Below are 17,493 nucleotides of genomic sequence, written 5' to 3'. Positions count from 1 at the left end.
TCGGACGATCGTTCGATCGAGTACTCGGGTACTCGATTACTCGGAAAAATTGAATATGTGTTCGCAAAGACAAGATTGTGTATACATGTATCGTTAATGACGTATATTGTGCGTTGGTCGTATTATTGGTCATTTTCACCTTTAAAGTAAACTTTCATTACGTATTTTTACTATTTTAACAAAAAATGATATAAAAAGAAAACAAATGTTGATTCAGGCTTTAAATTTGTCTAATTCGTTTCATTTTATACAAGTATGCACTGCAGAAATGAACAACAATCAGAATTACAATGAACGAAAATTAATAGCATACATAAAAATAGTGAACTAAATTCAATACGAAGTTCAGTTGTTGAGTTGTTTACTTTACAATTATTTTTTTTAAATGATAGATTTTCATACTGTGTAATTGTTGTTTACCTCATTAATATTCATAATTCTTGATTTAATATCAACCAATCAATTGTGATAATCATTGCAAAAATAGTTAAAATACGCCCATTAAGAAATCAATTCTCGTAACGGTCTCTAATTGAGATACAATAGAATAGTGTAGGTGAAAGTACCGGTATCAAAACTTCGCTAATTGACATCAGTGCTAATTTGAAATAGGGGTTCGTTGTTGACAGTTTGCAACTATCACAACAACTGTCAACTAATTGATTGAGGTCAATTGTGTATACAGCGGGGATTAGAGGGACCGTAAATTGTCCTTTTGGCAACTAACCAGATCTGATATTTTGTCTTTAATTTGTGTATTTGGTGATTTTTATAGATTTTTTTTTTTTTTCCGAGTACTCGAGTAGTGATTTGGTACTCGAGTACTCGGACGTTCGACCAAGTACTCGAGTACTCGGGTACTCGTTGCCATCCCTAATTAATACTGATATTGAACAAAACCTAACAGGTAACTTGAAACTTGAATTTATGACTTAAGCCTCTGATGAACTGCCTTAATTTAATTAGGAAGCAAACATTCACAAACTATATTTGCCAATATCTGATGATATTTATACAGTTATGATAACAATTATGAAAAGATTGAAAGCATGAAGTTTGCATGGCAATCCTAGTGTTATCTTTGTTTCATCTGAGATGAAAAAAACATGGGTTTAGTATGGCAAACAATTAGCTGTTTTGTGAACAAGCGAAAGACAGATTTAGATTGAAATTTTATGTTCTATTTACAATTCAGGATTATGTGTGATAAATGTAAGGTTATGAAATGAACAATTAGAAGGAATATATCATGAATGGTATGAGTTATTCTGCATGGCTGCTTTTAGGTTGGCAAACAAACTAAAGCTTTTGGTTGTTCATTATAAATTCACTAAAGTTAACAACCTCAGAACAACCCATTATTTCAGTTTGGTGATATATGTAACAATATATTTTCATTTATATGTACATATTTAGTATAAAATTTGTGGAATCAGAGGTGTAGTAATGCTATTGGTTGCAGAGCCAATGACATCATGGTCATTCCCTCACTTAGACCTTATGCCATTATGGGCCAGTTGTAAAGTACTTTGTTTAAGTTAACATTTGTTAAAGTTAACAATGTGATTATTGACATCGCTGTTAACTTTTAAATGTGAACTCTTCTATGATGTGCACATTGATTTTATTTAAAAAAGTGCAGCTCAAACAATGTCCCAAATTTTGTAAGGAACTCTGCAGATCATAAGTGTATCCGATAAACTTTCAGAGCGATCAAAATTTGAATTAAGAATTAACTTTACAATGTTTGAAACAATTGACTCAATGTTGCATTTTTTAATTTAGCTACACCCTGGTTACATCTAATAATTGATGATTTTGATTATCACACGAGCGCATCATTTTCATGTGGCTGGCTGTTCCATGTTTCAGAAGATCTATGACCTGAATCTACCACCGGGCCGCGACCATCGTCTCTCAACTTCCTCTATTAACACTGAAACTAGCAAAGTATGTACCCCGCCATGCTTTACTTTTTTTTTTTTTACTAAATGTTTGTGTAGGTCAGCAGTCAGATTCAGGGAGTAGGTTGTTGTAATGTATACGTATATTTGCTTATAATGGAGATTTTGCTTAATGATTTATATTTATTTTGTTTTGTTTAATTATGTGCTTATAGCTGACATATTAACATTGTTCACATTTTATTTAGCCAATTGAAACATTTATAATAGTCTCAATTATTATCAAAGAGAGTTCAAAGCTCCACTCTCACAGATATGCCATTTTTACAACTTTTTTATTTTATGCCTTGGAAAGAGCAAATTTCTGCGTAAATATCTGCAAACCAATTCCGTTCGAAAATTAATGTTTTATAATTATGGCTTAAACCGTTACTAACGGTTTAAGAAAAATGCATAAAGCATCAATTATTTACCTTAAATATAAAAATCTGTGATCTAATTTTTGTCAGTAGTCTTATATAACTAGTTTCCATGGATTTTCGCAAATATTGGCTCGTTTCAAGAAAAAAAAAAAAAAGTCAAAATGTTCAATCTGTGAGAGTGCAGGTTTAAGAAAAGTAAGGTTTTTGCACCAAACAAATGAAAATTAACTATATAAATAAGCTCCAAACCAAAAGGCATATGAACAAATTTGATAAAAAGTAGAGGGTATTTGAAATATTTGTTGTAAAAAAAAAAGTAAAAAAGGAGTAAAAATGACTCACAGGTTTATGAATACTGCCAAAGGGTATTTATTTGTAAGTTCATGCTTTGCATTCAACTGTTCCTGAATACACTTCTGCATTGTGCTTTTGGGTATGATGCATATTTTACATTGAAGCTAAAGTGTCTATGACATGCAAGGGGAACAAACCCGTATGTCACTATATTTCAGCAAGTTATTATTCTCTACCTTGATATTTAACTTCTTCAGGCTTTTCCATGAACACAATAGAGCTTTTAAATGTAAAATATAGCCTATCATACCCAACCTATATGCCCTTTGTGGCCTATTTATGAGTCCCTTTTTGTTGTACACAGGTAACGAGCACGATATTTGACCAACCAGGAGTGTCCCTGATGACGTTCCAGAAGAGCTCCTGGCATACAGACACTAAACCACCCGTAAGCTCCATGTTTGCTTGTCTGTTCTTTAAACTAAAAGTGGTCAGTGTCTATAACCTTCGCGAGTACTCTAAACCAAATGTTCAAATGAAACATGATGAGTGTTGGTGTTTGCTTGGTAGCATTCTTGTTAGCTGCCTTTTAGCAAACAAAATTGTCAAAGCATTGGCATAATTATTATCATCCTTAGAGGAATTGAACACTGTGACTGTATATATTATCATCCTCAGAGTTATCATCCTCAGAGGCATTGAACACTGTGACTGTATATATTATCATCCTCAGAGTTATCATCCTCAGAGGCATTGAGCACTGTGACTGTATATATTATCATCCTCAGAGTTATCATCCTCAGAGGAATTGAACACTGTGACTGTATATATTATCATCCTCAGAGTTATCATCCTCAGAGGCATTGAGCACTGTGACTGTATATATTATCATCCTCAGAGTTATCATCCTCAGAGGCATTGAGCACTGTGACTGTATATATTATCATCCTCAGAGTTATCATCCTCAGAGGCATTGAGCACTGTGACTGTATATATTATCATCCTCAGAGTTATCATCCTCAGAGGCATTGAGCACTGTGACTGTATATATTATCATCCTCAGAGTTATCATCCTCAGAGGCATTGAACACTGTGACTGTATATATTATCATCCTCAGTTATCATCCTCAGAGGAATTGAACACTGTGACTGTATATATTATCATCCTCAGAGTTATCATCCTCAGAGGCATTGAACACTGTGACTGTATATATTATCATCCTCAGTTATCATCCTCAGAGGAATTGAACACTGTGACTGTATATATTATCATCCTCAGTTATCATCCTCAGAGGAATTGAACACTGTGACTGTATATATTATCATCCTCAGAGTTATCATCCTCAGAGGCATTGAACACTGTGACTGTATATATTATCATCCTCAGTTATCATCCTCAGAGGAATTGAACACTGTGACTGTATATATTATCATCCTCAGTTATCATCCTCAGAGGAATTGAACACTGTGACTGTATATACAGTGGAAACTCACTAAACCGGATCTCCACAAAAGCGGAATCCTCCGGATACCGGACTTTTCTCAGAGTCCCGATTTTCCCCTTCTATTTTCAATGTAAAAAAATCCCTACAAAACCGGAACCCCGGAATTCCGGATACCCGACAAAAATCAAGAAAATTTGTTAGTTGTCAACGTAATTTTACCTCACAAAACCAGACGTTTATTTGTTCAAACATGTCAAAATAATTTTGTGTATTAGGAATTCATGAATCGCGTGTCACTTTGTTTTGACAGCCGGTGCGTCATTGTAATATTACACCTGTGATGTTGTGTTAACTCGATAATCGATGATGATGATTGCGCTGTGAATTGACTGTAGTGCGATAATCAAACTTGTGAAAAGAAAAGTGATTGAAACATTAATTTGTTTGTTGCAGAAAATAAAGAACTAGAAACGGTTATTTAGTGATCATTTTGGAGGGTTGTTTTATCTAAAGACTTCTATGATTGAATCAAATTAGAGCGGTGCGTTAATTAAACTATCAAACTTACTAAACAAGCATTAAATTACGCGAGTTGTTTTATTTCAAGACTTGGAAAAAAGATTATTATAAAAATGCAGAAATGTTTAATTATGCTTATCACTTTTGCAAGTGCTTTAATCATGTCTCAACCTCCGTCTAAACGTCGGAGAATTGAACTGTCCCTAGAGGACAAAAGCCTTTAAAGGTTAACTCAATTAATATTTTGAGTAAATTTACTCCGTACATCAAATCCTCACTAAACCGGAATCCTCACTAAACCGGAAATTTTGCCCAGTCCGGATCTTGTCCGGTTTAGTGAGTTTCCACTGTATTATCATCCTCAGAGGCATTGAGGACTGTGACTGTATATATTATCATCCTCAGAGGCATTGAGCACTGTGACTGTATATATTATCATCCTCAGAGGCATTGAGCACTGTGACTGTATATATTATCATCCTCAGAGGCATTGAGCACTGTGACTGTATATATTATCATCCTCAGAGGCATTGAGCACTGTGACTGTATATATTATCATCCACAGAGGAATTGAGCACTGTGACTGTATTTATTATCATCCTCAGAGGCATTGAGCACTGTGACTGTATATATTATCATCCTCAGAGGCACTGAGCACTGTGACTGTATTTATTATCATCCTCAGAGGCACTGAGCACTGTGACTGTATATATTATCATCCTCAGAGGCACTGAGCACTGTGACTGTATATGTTATCATCCTCAGAGGCATTGAGCACTGTGACTGTATATGTTATCATCCTCAGTGGCATTGAGCACTGTGACTGTATATATTATCATCCTCAGTGGCATTGAGCACTGTGACTGTATATATTATCATCCTCAGAGGCATTGAGCACTGTGACTGTATATATTATCATCCTCAGTGGCATTTAGCACTGTGACTGTATATATTATCATCCTCAGAGGCATTTAGCACTGTGACTGGATATATTATCATCCTCAGAGGCATTGAGCACTGTGACTGTATATATTATCATCCTCAGAGGCATTAAGCACTGTGACTGTATATAATATCATCCTCAGAGGCATTGAGCACTGTGACTGTATATATTATCATCCTCAGTGGCATTGAGCACTGTGACTGTATACACATTGGAAAATACATATATTAAATTGTTTACAAAGATAAAGTGGCAAAGAGGTCAGTTTGATGTATTTACCACACATCTTAAGATATATACATCTTAAGTTAGCGAGGGATAATAACATACAAGAGCTTTAAACTTTTTGGCATCATACTGTGGCCTGTTTATACTAGTGTTATTGTTGTGTTACACATGTTACTATGGTGATGTTCTTACAGGAGTACCAGTATGAGAGATTGAAGATCTCCAACTTTGACCTTCCCAGGGACGTGGACAGGAATATGCTTGAGGTAGGGGAGTTATCAAGATCTCCACATAACCACTACTCCAAGGCTTGTAATGTTTTGCAGCGCTGATTCTTTGGATCATTTAAAGAAGATTTTTATTTTGCCCAAATAAGTTATTCAACTTGAATTGCGAGGCTTCTTAGTACTGGCTTGGGGGTAAAAAATATATGGTAATTCGGCACAAATCTGCGTAGACATTCAGTACTTTTACCAGGTCAAAACTAGAAAATGTTCAAACTGTGGATCATTTCTGTTTTCCCTAGTGAGTACTGTGACTATATTTGAAGTCAAGGGTCACTATCAATAATGAGAACATGTGACCTTGACCTTCAAGCTAGGGAACCGTAGTTGCATTTGCAAGGGGCAATGCTTAATTCTTTTTGTGATTGTTTGGTAACTACTTTCAATACTAATAGTTTGTTTTGAATATCTTAGGGCTATTCCAGTTAAACATATAACCCCTGGGGGAAAGGAACTTTTAAATTATGCCGAACCCCTACAGAAGCAAATTTACCATTTTGGGGTTCAAATTAGCGAAAAAAGACACCCACCCATACACTATTAAAATAATTGCCTCCCCCCAGGGGGTTATATGCTTTACCGGAATAGCCCTTAGCTGTTATCTTTACTTTAGTGTCAAAATTATGTGTATTTATTATTTTTATACCCCCACAAACGAAGTTTGAGGGGGTATATAGGAGTGAGCTTGTCGGTTGGTCGGTCGGTCGGTCGGTCTGTCTGTCGGTCGGTCTGTCGGTTTTCATGGTTTCCGGACGATAACTCATGAAAGGCTAGACAGATTTGAAAAATTTTTGGTACACAGATGTAACATCAGAAGATACAGGTCAAGTTCGATATTTGGGCTGGTGGGGCCAAGGTCAAGGTCACTGTTACTAAAAATAGAAAAACGGTTTCCGGACGATAACTCATGAAAGGCTTGACAGATTTGAACAATTTTTGGTACACAGGTGTAACATCAGAAGATACAGGTCAAGTTCGATATTGGGGCTGGTGGGGCCAAGGTCAAGGTCACTGTTACTAAAAATAGAAAAACGGCTTCCGGACGATAACTCATGAAAGGCTAGACAGATTTGAACAATTTTTGGTACACAGATGTAACATCAGAAGATACAGGTCAAGTTCGATATTGGGGCTGGTGGGGCCAAGGTCAAGGTCATTGTTACTAAAAATAGAAAAACGGTTTCCGGACGATAACTCATGAAGGGCTTGACAGATTTAAATAATTTTTGGTACACAGGTGTAACATCAGAAGATACAGGCCAAGTTCGATATTGGGGCTGGTGGGGCCAAGGTCAAGGTCACTGTTACTAAAAATAGAAAAACGGTTTCCGGACGATAACTCATGAAAGGCTAGACAGATTTGAACAACTTTTGGTACACAGGTGTAACATCAGAAGATACAGTTTGGTACACTGGTGTAGCATCAGAAGATATGGGTCAAGTTCGATATTGGGGCTGGTGGGGCCAAGGTCAAGGTCACTGTTACTAAAAATAGAAAAACGGTTTCCGGACGATAACTCATGAAAGGCTTGACAGATTTGAACAATTTTTGGTACACAGGTGTAACATCAGAAGATACAGGTCAAGTTCGATATTGGGGCTGGTGGGGCCAAGGTCAAGGTCATTGTTACTAAAAATAGAAAAACGGTTTCCGGACGATAACTCATGAAGGGCTTGACAGATTTAAACAATTTTTGGTACACAGGTATAACATCAGAAGATACAGGTCAAGTTCGATATTGGGGCTGGTGGGGCCAAGGTCAAGGTCACTGTTACTAAAAATAGAAAAACGGTTTCCGGACGATAACTCATGAAAGGCTAGACAGATTTGAACAACTTTTGGTACACAGGTGTAACATCAGAACATACAGTTTGGTACACTGGTGTAGCATCAGAAGATATGGGTCAAGTTCGATATTGGGGCTGGTGGGGCCAAGGTCAAGGTCACTGTTACTAAAAATAGAAAAACGGTTTCCGGACGATAACTCATGAAAGGCTTGACAGATTTGAACAATTTTTGGTACACAGGTGTAACATCAGAAGATACAGGTCAAGTTCGATATTGGGGCTGGTGGGGCCAAGGTCAAGGTCATTGTTACTAAAAATAGAAAAACGGTTTCCGGACGATAACTCATGAAGGGCTTGATAGATTTGAACAATTTTTGGTACACAGGTGTAACATCAGAAGATACAGGTCAAGTTCGATATTGGGGCTGGTGGGGCCAAGGTCAAGGTCACTGTTACTAAAAATAGAAAAACGGTTTCCGGACGATAACTCATGAAAGGCTAGACAGATTTGAACAACTTTTGGTACACAGGTGTAACATCAGAAGATACAGTTTGGTACACTGGTGTAACATCAGAAGATATGGGTCAAGTTCGATATTGGGGCTGTTGGGGCCAAGGTCAAGGTCACTGTTACTAAAAATAGAAAACGGTTTCCGGACAATAACTCATGAAAGGCCTGACAGATTTGAACAATTTTTAGTACACAGGTGTAACATCAGAAGATACAGGTCAAGTTCGATATTGGGGCTGGTGGGGCCAAGGTCAAGGTCACTGTTACTAAAAATAGAAAAACGGTTTCCGGACGATAACTCATGAAAGGCTTGACAGATTTGAACAATTTTTGGTACACAGGTGTAACATCAGAAGATACAGGTCAAGTTCGATATTGGGGCTGGTGGGGCCAAGGTCAAGGTCACTGTTACTAAAAATAAAAAAAACGGTTTCCGGACGATAACTCATGAAAGGCTAGTTTTTTTTTGTCAGCAGTGTAACTTCTAAATTATTCAACTGATTTAAATTAAACAATACATGCATGATAAAAGAAGATGCAGTGTGCAGTAACCTTGGAGTTATGGCCTCTTTTCAAAGGAATGGTTTGCCATTCCTGTGTCCAGGCGGCATTTGGGGGTATTCGTCACTCCTGTGACAGCTCTAGTTATACTTATTTCTGACCTGGTCAAACAAAAGGGCACAGCAGGGTGAAGTAAAATGGCAGCAGGCTTCTGGAAAATGTCAGCGGTGAGTGGGCCTGCTATTGGGGCTTTGGCTGGAGCACTGTGTAGTAAAACCAATAACTGTTGTCTATTAGTGTCAAAATGTGCCCTTTGTTTGACTGAAGTAAACAACAGTTGACTAGTGTTTGTATCCAATTGTGGCCTTGTTAGTTAACAGACGAATACTGTCATGCAACTGTTCATCAATGACAATTTGTTTTGTTCTAGATCCACCTACCTGATGGTGAGTTCAGTGACATATTTGGTATGGAGCGGGAAGAGTTCAGACATTTACCGGAGTGGAAAAGGAACGATATGAAACGGAAAAAGGACCTTTACTGATCTTTACTGATGGCTCGTCGATAGGAATATGTTTTAAGACAAAAATGTGTTCAGATTTATTTTTATAGCATCTATATATTATGTTCGTGAAACATTCAATTTCGAACCTTCCCGCTGTATAGAGCATTAAATGTGTACAAAGAAGGCATGTATGTCCTGCTACATGAGGGATGATAATGCTGTATACTCTGGTTTTGTGTCAGAAGGAACTAATAGGTGCAAGCAAAAACTAAACGAGAAAATAACTGGTGCATCATGGGATATACAGTATATCTGTCATAATGGGAACTGAATGTGGGAGAATTGGGAACAGATAGAGAACCATAGATGACTATACAGACGAGAAGTGGTGTATGGGTGTATACAGACAACAGTTAAAGAAAATAGAAAAGTGTATCCATGAGTCAAACTCTTACATTGCTACTGGGCTTGTAGAATTATTACACGCCCGGCTATGTAAGGTATTTGAATATTAAAGAAGACCAGCAAACATTTCAGCAGTGTATGGCTTGTGGGAGTTTAGACCATTGTGCGCATTTACACTGAGTGCATGTACGATTCTAGACTTTCAAAGAGAATGCATATGATAAGTGGTGATTGTTTTTCTTTAACTATGCTGAACAAAGCTTACATTTTGCAATAGATTTCGTCCTCATTTTCGGTCATTGAACACAAGAAATCATGGCAAACTTGTAGCAACTTTCCACTGATTGATTGCTTTACTTGTACAGCAAAATGGGGTGTAAGGGGGCATAATATAATCAGGCTTTAATGGTTTATCTAGTATTTCTTCTATGCATAATTTATAAAAGTTTGAACAAAGATATGGGTGGTAAATTTTATTTATTTATATCAATTTAACTTGTATATGTTCTTTGTAATGGAAACAACCAGTGAATTAAGAGAATCAAAATATGTATTTCTGACAATCAGAGATCAGTTGAATACTAAGGATATTACATATGAATTTTCTTAGTTAAACTAAAATGCCATTTTTAAAAAAAATGGGGTTTCTGTCTTACACTGTTTGTGACATTATGTTATGATTATCTGAGGAAGTATTACCTCCATATATATTTATTGATGAACATAAAATATTTGTCGAAGTTAACCCCTGTTTGCTAATAATGAACCAAAGAGTTGTTGTTTTGGTATAATATTCACTTTGTGCGGCCTTCCACACTACTATAGGATACTACATTGATATTTAAGAGATGTCAGGGGGTGCACGGCTCAATATGATCTAACACCGGAATAAGTTGGGGGGTTTAAAGCTTTTCTGCCAGGTTAAGCATTGTTTCAAGTCCTTGAAATAGACTAAGTACCAACAAAGAGACCCCCAGCTTGTCTTCAAGGGCATGCATGTATAAGAAAAATAATGATAAATTGTTACTTTTTTTCAAAGTCACGTCGATTCTTCAATATCAAATATCATAAATGAGAATCATCCTACTGGTTGCTCTGTAGTAAAAACATGTAACTTGCGTTTTATTTCCCTTGAAACTATGTGAAATGGCATGATGGATGTTGTGAAATGTTAGAAACTACTGTTCATGTACTTTTAATTTATTTTTAAAACTGTTTGCTTTTTCATGTATGAAGGCTTTATAGATACCATAACATGTGGTATGATCTGTGAAGAGGATTTATCAGTTAGAATTACTTATTTATTTATGAAATTTTGTCGAAATAGGGCTTCTTTTCCACATGTTTTTTTTTTTAAATTCAAGACAAAGATGACTTGTTATACGAAAAGTGAACCATAATTTCAAGATTAGAGTGAAATAAATAAGCAAATTGCTTGGATACATATGGAAATATTATCACCAATTGAATTTTTTGTTTACCAGAGACGCTAAGTGATCTCATTTATTTACATTTTGTTAGTGGCTTATTACCATATCAAACAGCTAGTATTATCTTATTAATTGCTTAAATTAATGCATTTAGAAAACAATTATGGTTATTTAATATATCACAGAATACTGTACTATATCTCTATAATTCAACTTAAGTAATTCTAATGAAAATGATCCAACTATGTGAAAGGAAAGGGCAAATTGTTCAGAACATTGCTAACAAAATTGTACATTGGGCTGAGAGCAAGACTGTTGTAACGCCATAAATCTCTGTACTAAGTTACAACTGTCTTGCACTAAGCCTGTCTTATGCCATCATTGTTAGCTATCAGATCTATTATGGAAGCTGATAGACACACTCATGATCTGCAAGCTTTCTTATGGTGTTTGAGATAACTGGTGCAGCTGCACTTGATTTATTTATGAGCACATCATAAAATATTTCACCTTTAAAAGTTGAGAAAGATACCAATGACATTGTTGTCAACTGCAGCTAAGCTCTATACAATCCCTTCCATTGAGTTCTGTAAAGGTAACAAAATAAAGAGTTGTTCACTATTTTATAAAAACAGAACCAACAACAACAGCAATTAAATTTACATCTGCTTTTAAAAAAACAAACATTTTCAAACAGATATATTTACCAAATGCTTCAATTTTTATTTTAGGGTTGTGACCAGAACTACTTTTTTAAATCAACTGTTGTGACATTTTATATAAAAGTATCATTATTTGGTTGTGTTTTCATTTTAACAGTGTGCTTGTCATACGTCTTGAATATACAAGATGTTTTACTGTTTTACATTTTGTTTTTATTATTTTTATTGGGTGCCATTGTATGTCAAATTAACTTATATTATAAGAAAAAAGATGCTTTAAACGGTCAACATATCACTTTTGAATATTTGAATACTGGGTAATGGTGTACATGTAGATAGCTGAAGATATGTTTTAGTCAAAATGATTAATTTGGTATTACAGTATATTGATCTTATATAATTTCTTGATCTTTTACTCTCCAAGTGTCTATGAACCCATTTAGGATGATAGTTTCATGAACAAAATATAACTAGGCTGTTTTAAGCTTGTAAGTTTGAAGAAATTAGTTGGGGTATTGTAACACATTTTAAAGATATTCATCTGAAACTTGGTACACATATTGCTAGACACAATACACACAGATACAGAAATATCTACGACTCTGGTTTTAATAATTGATAAGTTTCGCTCCTTGGTTGCTCTTGTAAGGTTATTTTATAGTCATTGTAGGAAATTTTGCTAATAGGAAAAAATATCCTTTAATCAGAATGGTTATTCAGTAAATTGTTCCATTATGTCAAGTAATATTTAATCTTTGGGATTCTTTTTTAGGGTAATTTATACAGAAGTGCAATTTTTATGTAACTGTTTTGTTATTGTGTAATTAATCAGTCAGCCAATAAAAGTGCTTATACCACATACACATGTAGTACATGTAGTTGATGTATGAATTGCTTATCTTGGTCAGTAATTAACTGCCAAATATACAGGTAAACATATACATTAAGTGCACCACACACTATGTAGATTACTAAAGCAGATATTGCACAGATAGTATCCAGTTTACTAAACTAACCATTATTTCAAGAATGACTTTAGGTGTTCAATGTGCACATAAGCTTGTCAATGTATTGAGCCAATATTGACAAAGTTAAATAAGGATGTCTGGTGACCCCATACCATTTAGGTATCATCTATACGGGGATTATAAAAAATAAATGACCCAAATTACATTTCAGATGGCAGTTAGTGATTTTGTTCTTGACTTGGACTGAAATTGGACATGAAATGACCTATTTTGCAATGTACAGATCAAAAATGCGTATTTTCAATATAAGTTGCGATATATATATTTTTTGACATATTCTTTCTCGCCACATCAATCCCTTTGAAATGACACCCACATAAGATGGGATCACCACACATCCAAAAAAGGCATTATTGTACATAGAATATAACCTGAATAGTGAACTTTTATTCTATTTCTACTGATAAAATAAACATTGTTAAAATTCTTTTTTTTTGTTAAATTCTTTTTTTTTGTTAGAAATTGTTTTCTTTAAATGTTTTGTTATGAACTTTCTGTAAAACTTTTTCTAGCTGTTTTAGTATATTTTACAACATGTGCAATACTTAACTAACACATAACAGCCTAAAGTAATGGCCAATAATTTGTGTTCTAAACAGCTTAACAGCCAACACTATTCAACAACTTATTGGCATCAGAACTTGCCGTCTTTGATTCTGTCTCAATTTGTTAATAAAATCTCCCCTGAGCTGGGAGTTTACATGTATTCTAACTTGTGAAAATGTTTGTGTACTATTTCAGGTTTGCCATGTTATTTATGTTCACCGTGCATGCGGCATTTGATATGTCAATAAAATGTTGCTTCCATCAGAGCGTGCTTTGTCTTTGCCCCTCCATTCGAATAAGAGTCATAGAGGTCTGTTATAGTCTGACAGTTTCCCTTCCACTCCTTGAGTACCGAAAACTCTTATTTTCCACTGGAATCCTGGAAACAAATCATGTACATGTAATTATCTCTCCCCCATTCATGGGGAGTCATATTAACTATAGAACGCTTAGACCCAGGAACTCCATACTGGTTGGTCATGACTAGTAGATGAACCCTATTGATTTTGTGATCAGTAGGTCAAAGGTCAAGGTAAACTGGAGGTGAAAGAACGGTTTTCGCTCAATAACTAAAGATCCTTTGGGTCCAGAAACTTCATACTTGGTATGCTAGTTGTTCATGACTAGTAGATGACCCCTATTGATTTTGAGATCAAAAGGTCAAAGGTCAAGGTTACCTTCAGGGGAAAAACGATGTTGGCAGTGACCTTAAGCTTAAAAATGGTTTCTGCTCAATTACTAAAGAACGCTTGTACCCAGGAATTTCATACTTGGTATGCTAGTTGGTCATGACAAGTAGATGACTCCTATTGATTTTGAGATCAGTAGGTCAAAGGTCATCGTGACCTTGAGGTGAAGAAACGGTTTCCGGCCAATAACTAAAGAACGCTTGCACACAGGAACTTCATACTTGGTATGCTAGTTGGCCATGACTAGAAGATGAACCCTATTGATCAGTAGGTCAAATGTCAAGGTCGCCGTGATATGAGGTGAAGAAACAGTGACCACTCAGTAATTTAAGAACACACGCACACACACGTACACACACACGCGCGCGCACGCACGCACACACGCACGACTATACACACACAAGCACGCACACACACACACACAAGCACGCAGACACATACACACACAAGCACGCAGACACACACACACACACACATACACACACACACACACATAAATAAAAACGAAAGCGTCATATTTGTTATAACAACCGCACCTGAATCCACATTCTGAATAATAGAGCTATAAACTTAGATATGATATGAGCGTCTTCTGTTCAAAATACTACTATATTATATATTGCTGAACAGATCTTATTTTAACAAATTCTACAAATACCACGTAACGATTGTGCTATTTTTGTTGCATTTCAAATTTATTTAACTTTCAAATTAATCTTTTATTATTCATGATTACTTTCTAAGAAATACAATGACTGTACATGAGAGAAAGAAAATAGGAGGACTAATGTCAAAAGCTGGACTATTGTCTATTTTAAAATGAAGCTGATGAAGCTGAAACAAATCTGATGTAAGAATCATACCAATCAAGTGCGTTCGTTATATATAGACACATTTAACTTGATAACTTCAACTTTAAAGTGTGTTGACCAATCGGCATATAACAATACTTTTGGCCATTAAACATATCTAACATTGTACAGACGGCCGAATAATGAATATTACAACACAATTATATGTAATGTTTTAAGGAGTACATTTTTATAAAGAACATATTTATGAATATTAAGCAAACGGTAGAAACGGGTATATTATAAAGGTGTTCCTGTCTAGTTAACATAGCATGATGAATATATTTAAAACAATTTCTCAGAGTTTTTGGATGTTCACGTGGCATTATCTTAATAAACTTGAATAGTCTGGAATGATACATTTATACAATATTTGAGTCCTTAATTACGATAAAGTAAAACGATATGGGGACACGTCTACTCTCAAATTACAATATTTACAACGTTTACCATTTCTTTATATATTTCCGTTTCAATTTCAAAGAATGAGATTACAAACGGACTCTCAATAATTCTTTTCAAATATATTCATTATTAATTACATCAAGATGTTTTTCGACCTAAAACCTAATCTTGATTGACTAGCTACAGTAACTGTTGTGTTCCACGCTTGTGTATACTGATCGTACAATCTTTGTTTAAAAAGAGGGAAAAATAACTTTAGCATTAAAGCTGTTAAAGAATCACTGGATCTCATGCTGTCTAACAATGTCTTAAGGCAAAAGCCCAAGTATTATTTCTATTTAATCTACAACTTGTATCTTTTCTAAGTAAACGATATGCGTATGTTTAGAGAATGTCAAACCAATACCTTACTGCACATTCTTTACATTTAACAAACATCTTCCTAGTTCACCAAGAACTGCTGCACTAGAAGTTTGAGGTTTTGCACCCAGATGGTTTTTATCAAATTAAAGACGAAATCTATCAACTTCTTTATAATTGTAAATTCCCCATATTTCAGAGCCATACGGCAGAATATGAGAAATCGGGGAGTCAGGAAATGTTAGTTTATATTTAACATCAATATGAACTTTGCTAATTATGGACAATACACTTTGATGGACGTTAAGTGCTTTTCACGCAATGTTTGTATGGCATATATCATATTTCGGGTGAAGTCGAATTTGATTCAAAGATATGTAAAAGAGTCAACAAAGTCAATGTTTTCACCGTTCAAGGTTCACAAAATCATGTGACTAGATTTACGTTTTTCGAACATACACAAAATGAACAAATATTTTTTAACAATGCATGTAAGTTATAGGGATCCGACGTGAAAAGAGAAATATCATCGGCAAACAACAACATAATTATATACAGTCAACAATTCTATATTTTTAGCTGTTAAGTTTTCAAAATCAATCGATTCACCAATGTCATTTATGAAAAAAATGAATAATAAAGGAGACAGCGGTTCACCTTGTGTTGCACAAAGTGAAACATCGCAAAATTCAGAATTCGAAATATCTATATCTCTAAAATAATTACACATGATTTTACATTCATGTTTATGTATTGATTTGATTATCCTTAACATTTTACAAGTTACACCAGCTTTTATAATTTTATCCATAAAGTTTCGAGATTTAATGTATCAAACGCCTTTTCATAATCAATAAAGGCACACAATTTTGATTTATTTAATAAAACATTCTGAACAATACTATGCACTATATATATACAATCTGGAGTGCTGTTGTTATCACTAATTATTACGTATGTGTCATTATAATATTTCTTTTTTTCACATCAATCATTTATTCGATTATGACGGTAGGAGAAATTATTTTAGCCACTATATTGACAAGAATGATACCACGATAATTGGAGGGATAGGTTTGATGCCCGTGCTTAAAAATTGGGACAATTATGCCCTTTGTCAAAGACTTAGGGTATTCACTCTTATCATAGATATCGTTATACAAATGAACCAGATATGGTGCAATAACATCTTTGCTATCAATAAACAAACAGGAATATTGTTTTGATTTCATCACTAATATGAACATTTAACATAGATATAGTTTTGCATATTTCCTCAATAGAACACGGACGGTCTAACATTGCAATATTCACGATATTCTTCATCTGAATAATCATCATCCTCAGCACCGAAAGTGCTATGATGCAGGGAACTAGATACATTCTTAAAATTATCAAAATAGTCATTGATCTCAACCTCTTAATAAGGTTATCGTCAACTGTTTAGCTACTGTGCGTATCACCGCAGTTTCCATTGTATTATTGCAATGTTCAGACCCCCGGAGATGAAACATAATTGGTTAATATGTTCGAACACATTCAACAATGCGCGAACCTGCAAAAAGAATAATAAAGTACAAACAACCAACCACAATGATGAGTTCTTGTCTAAATCAACAACAACAATACAAAAAAAAAAAAAAACATGTATTATAACGATCAAACATAATGTTTTTTCCATACTTTATTATTTATTGTTTTGGGTGACTAACTTTATTTCTTAACATCTACTATTAAGTCAGTACTATTTAAGAGTATGAACGTTTTTGTTAC

The 17,493-nt window shown here is 34.9% G+C and overlaps 1 protein-coding gene across 3 annotated transcripts in view; it reads left to right on the top strand.

The window, feature by feature from the left end:
- The window catches only part of LOC128210396 (actin-binding LIM protein 1-like), a 58,249-nt gene extending 44,573 nt beyond the window's left edge, over positions 1-13,676 (top strand). For 2 of the 3 annotated variants that reach the window (XM_052914737.1, XM_052914739.1), the window contains 4 exons: positions 1,873-1,950; positions 2,985-3,068; positions 5,950-6,021; positions 9,270-13,676. In XM_052914737.1, the coding sequence (XP_052770697.1) occupies positions 1,873-1,950; positions 2,985-3,068; positions 5,950-6,021; positions 9,270-9,383 (348 nt within the window). In that variant the 3' untranslated portion in view covers positions 9,384-13,676. The remainder of the gene's footprint in view (positions 1-1,872; positions 1,951-2,984; positions 3,069-5,949; positions 6,022-9,269) is intronic. The other variant, XM_052914738.1, reaches the window with a different exon arrangement.
- Positions 13,677-17,493: the final 3,817 nt, after the last annotated feature.

Source organism: Mya arenaria, chromosome 12 (assembly GCF_026914265.1).
Source record: "Mya arenaria isolate MELC-2E11 chromosome 12, ASM2691426v1".
Classification (NCBI taxonomy): domain Eukaryota; kingdom Metazoa; phylum Mollusca; class Bivalvia; order Myida; family Myidae; genus Mya; species Mya arenaria.
The sequence above is the reverse complement of the archived record's forward strand: the minus strand, read 5'-3'. Positions and strand labels throughout refer to the sequence as shown.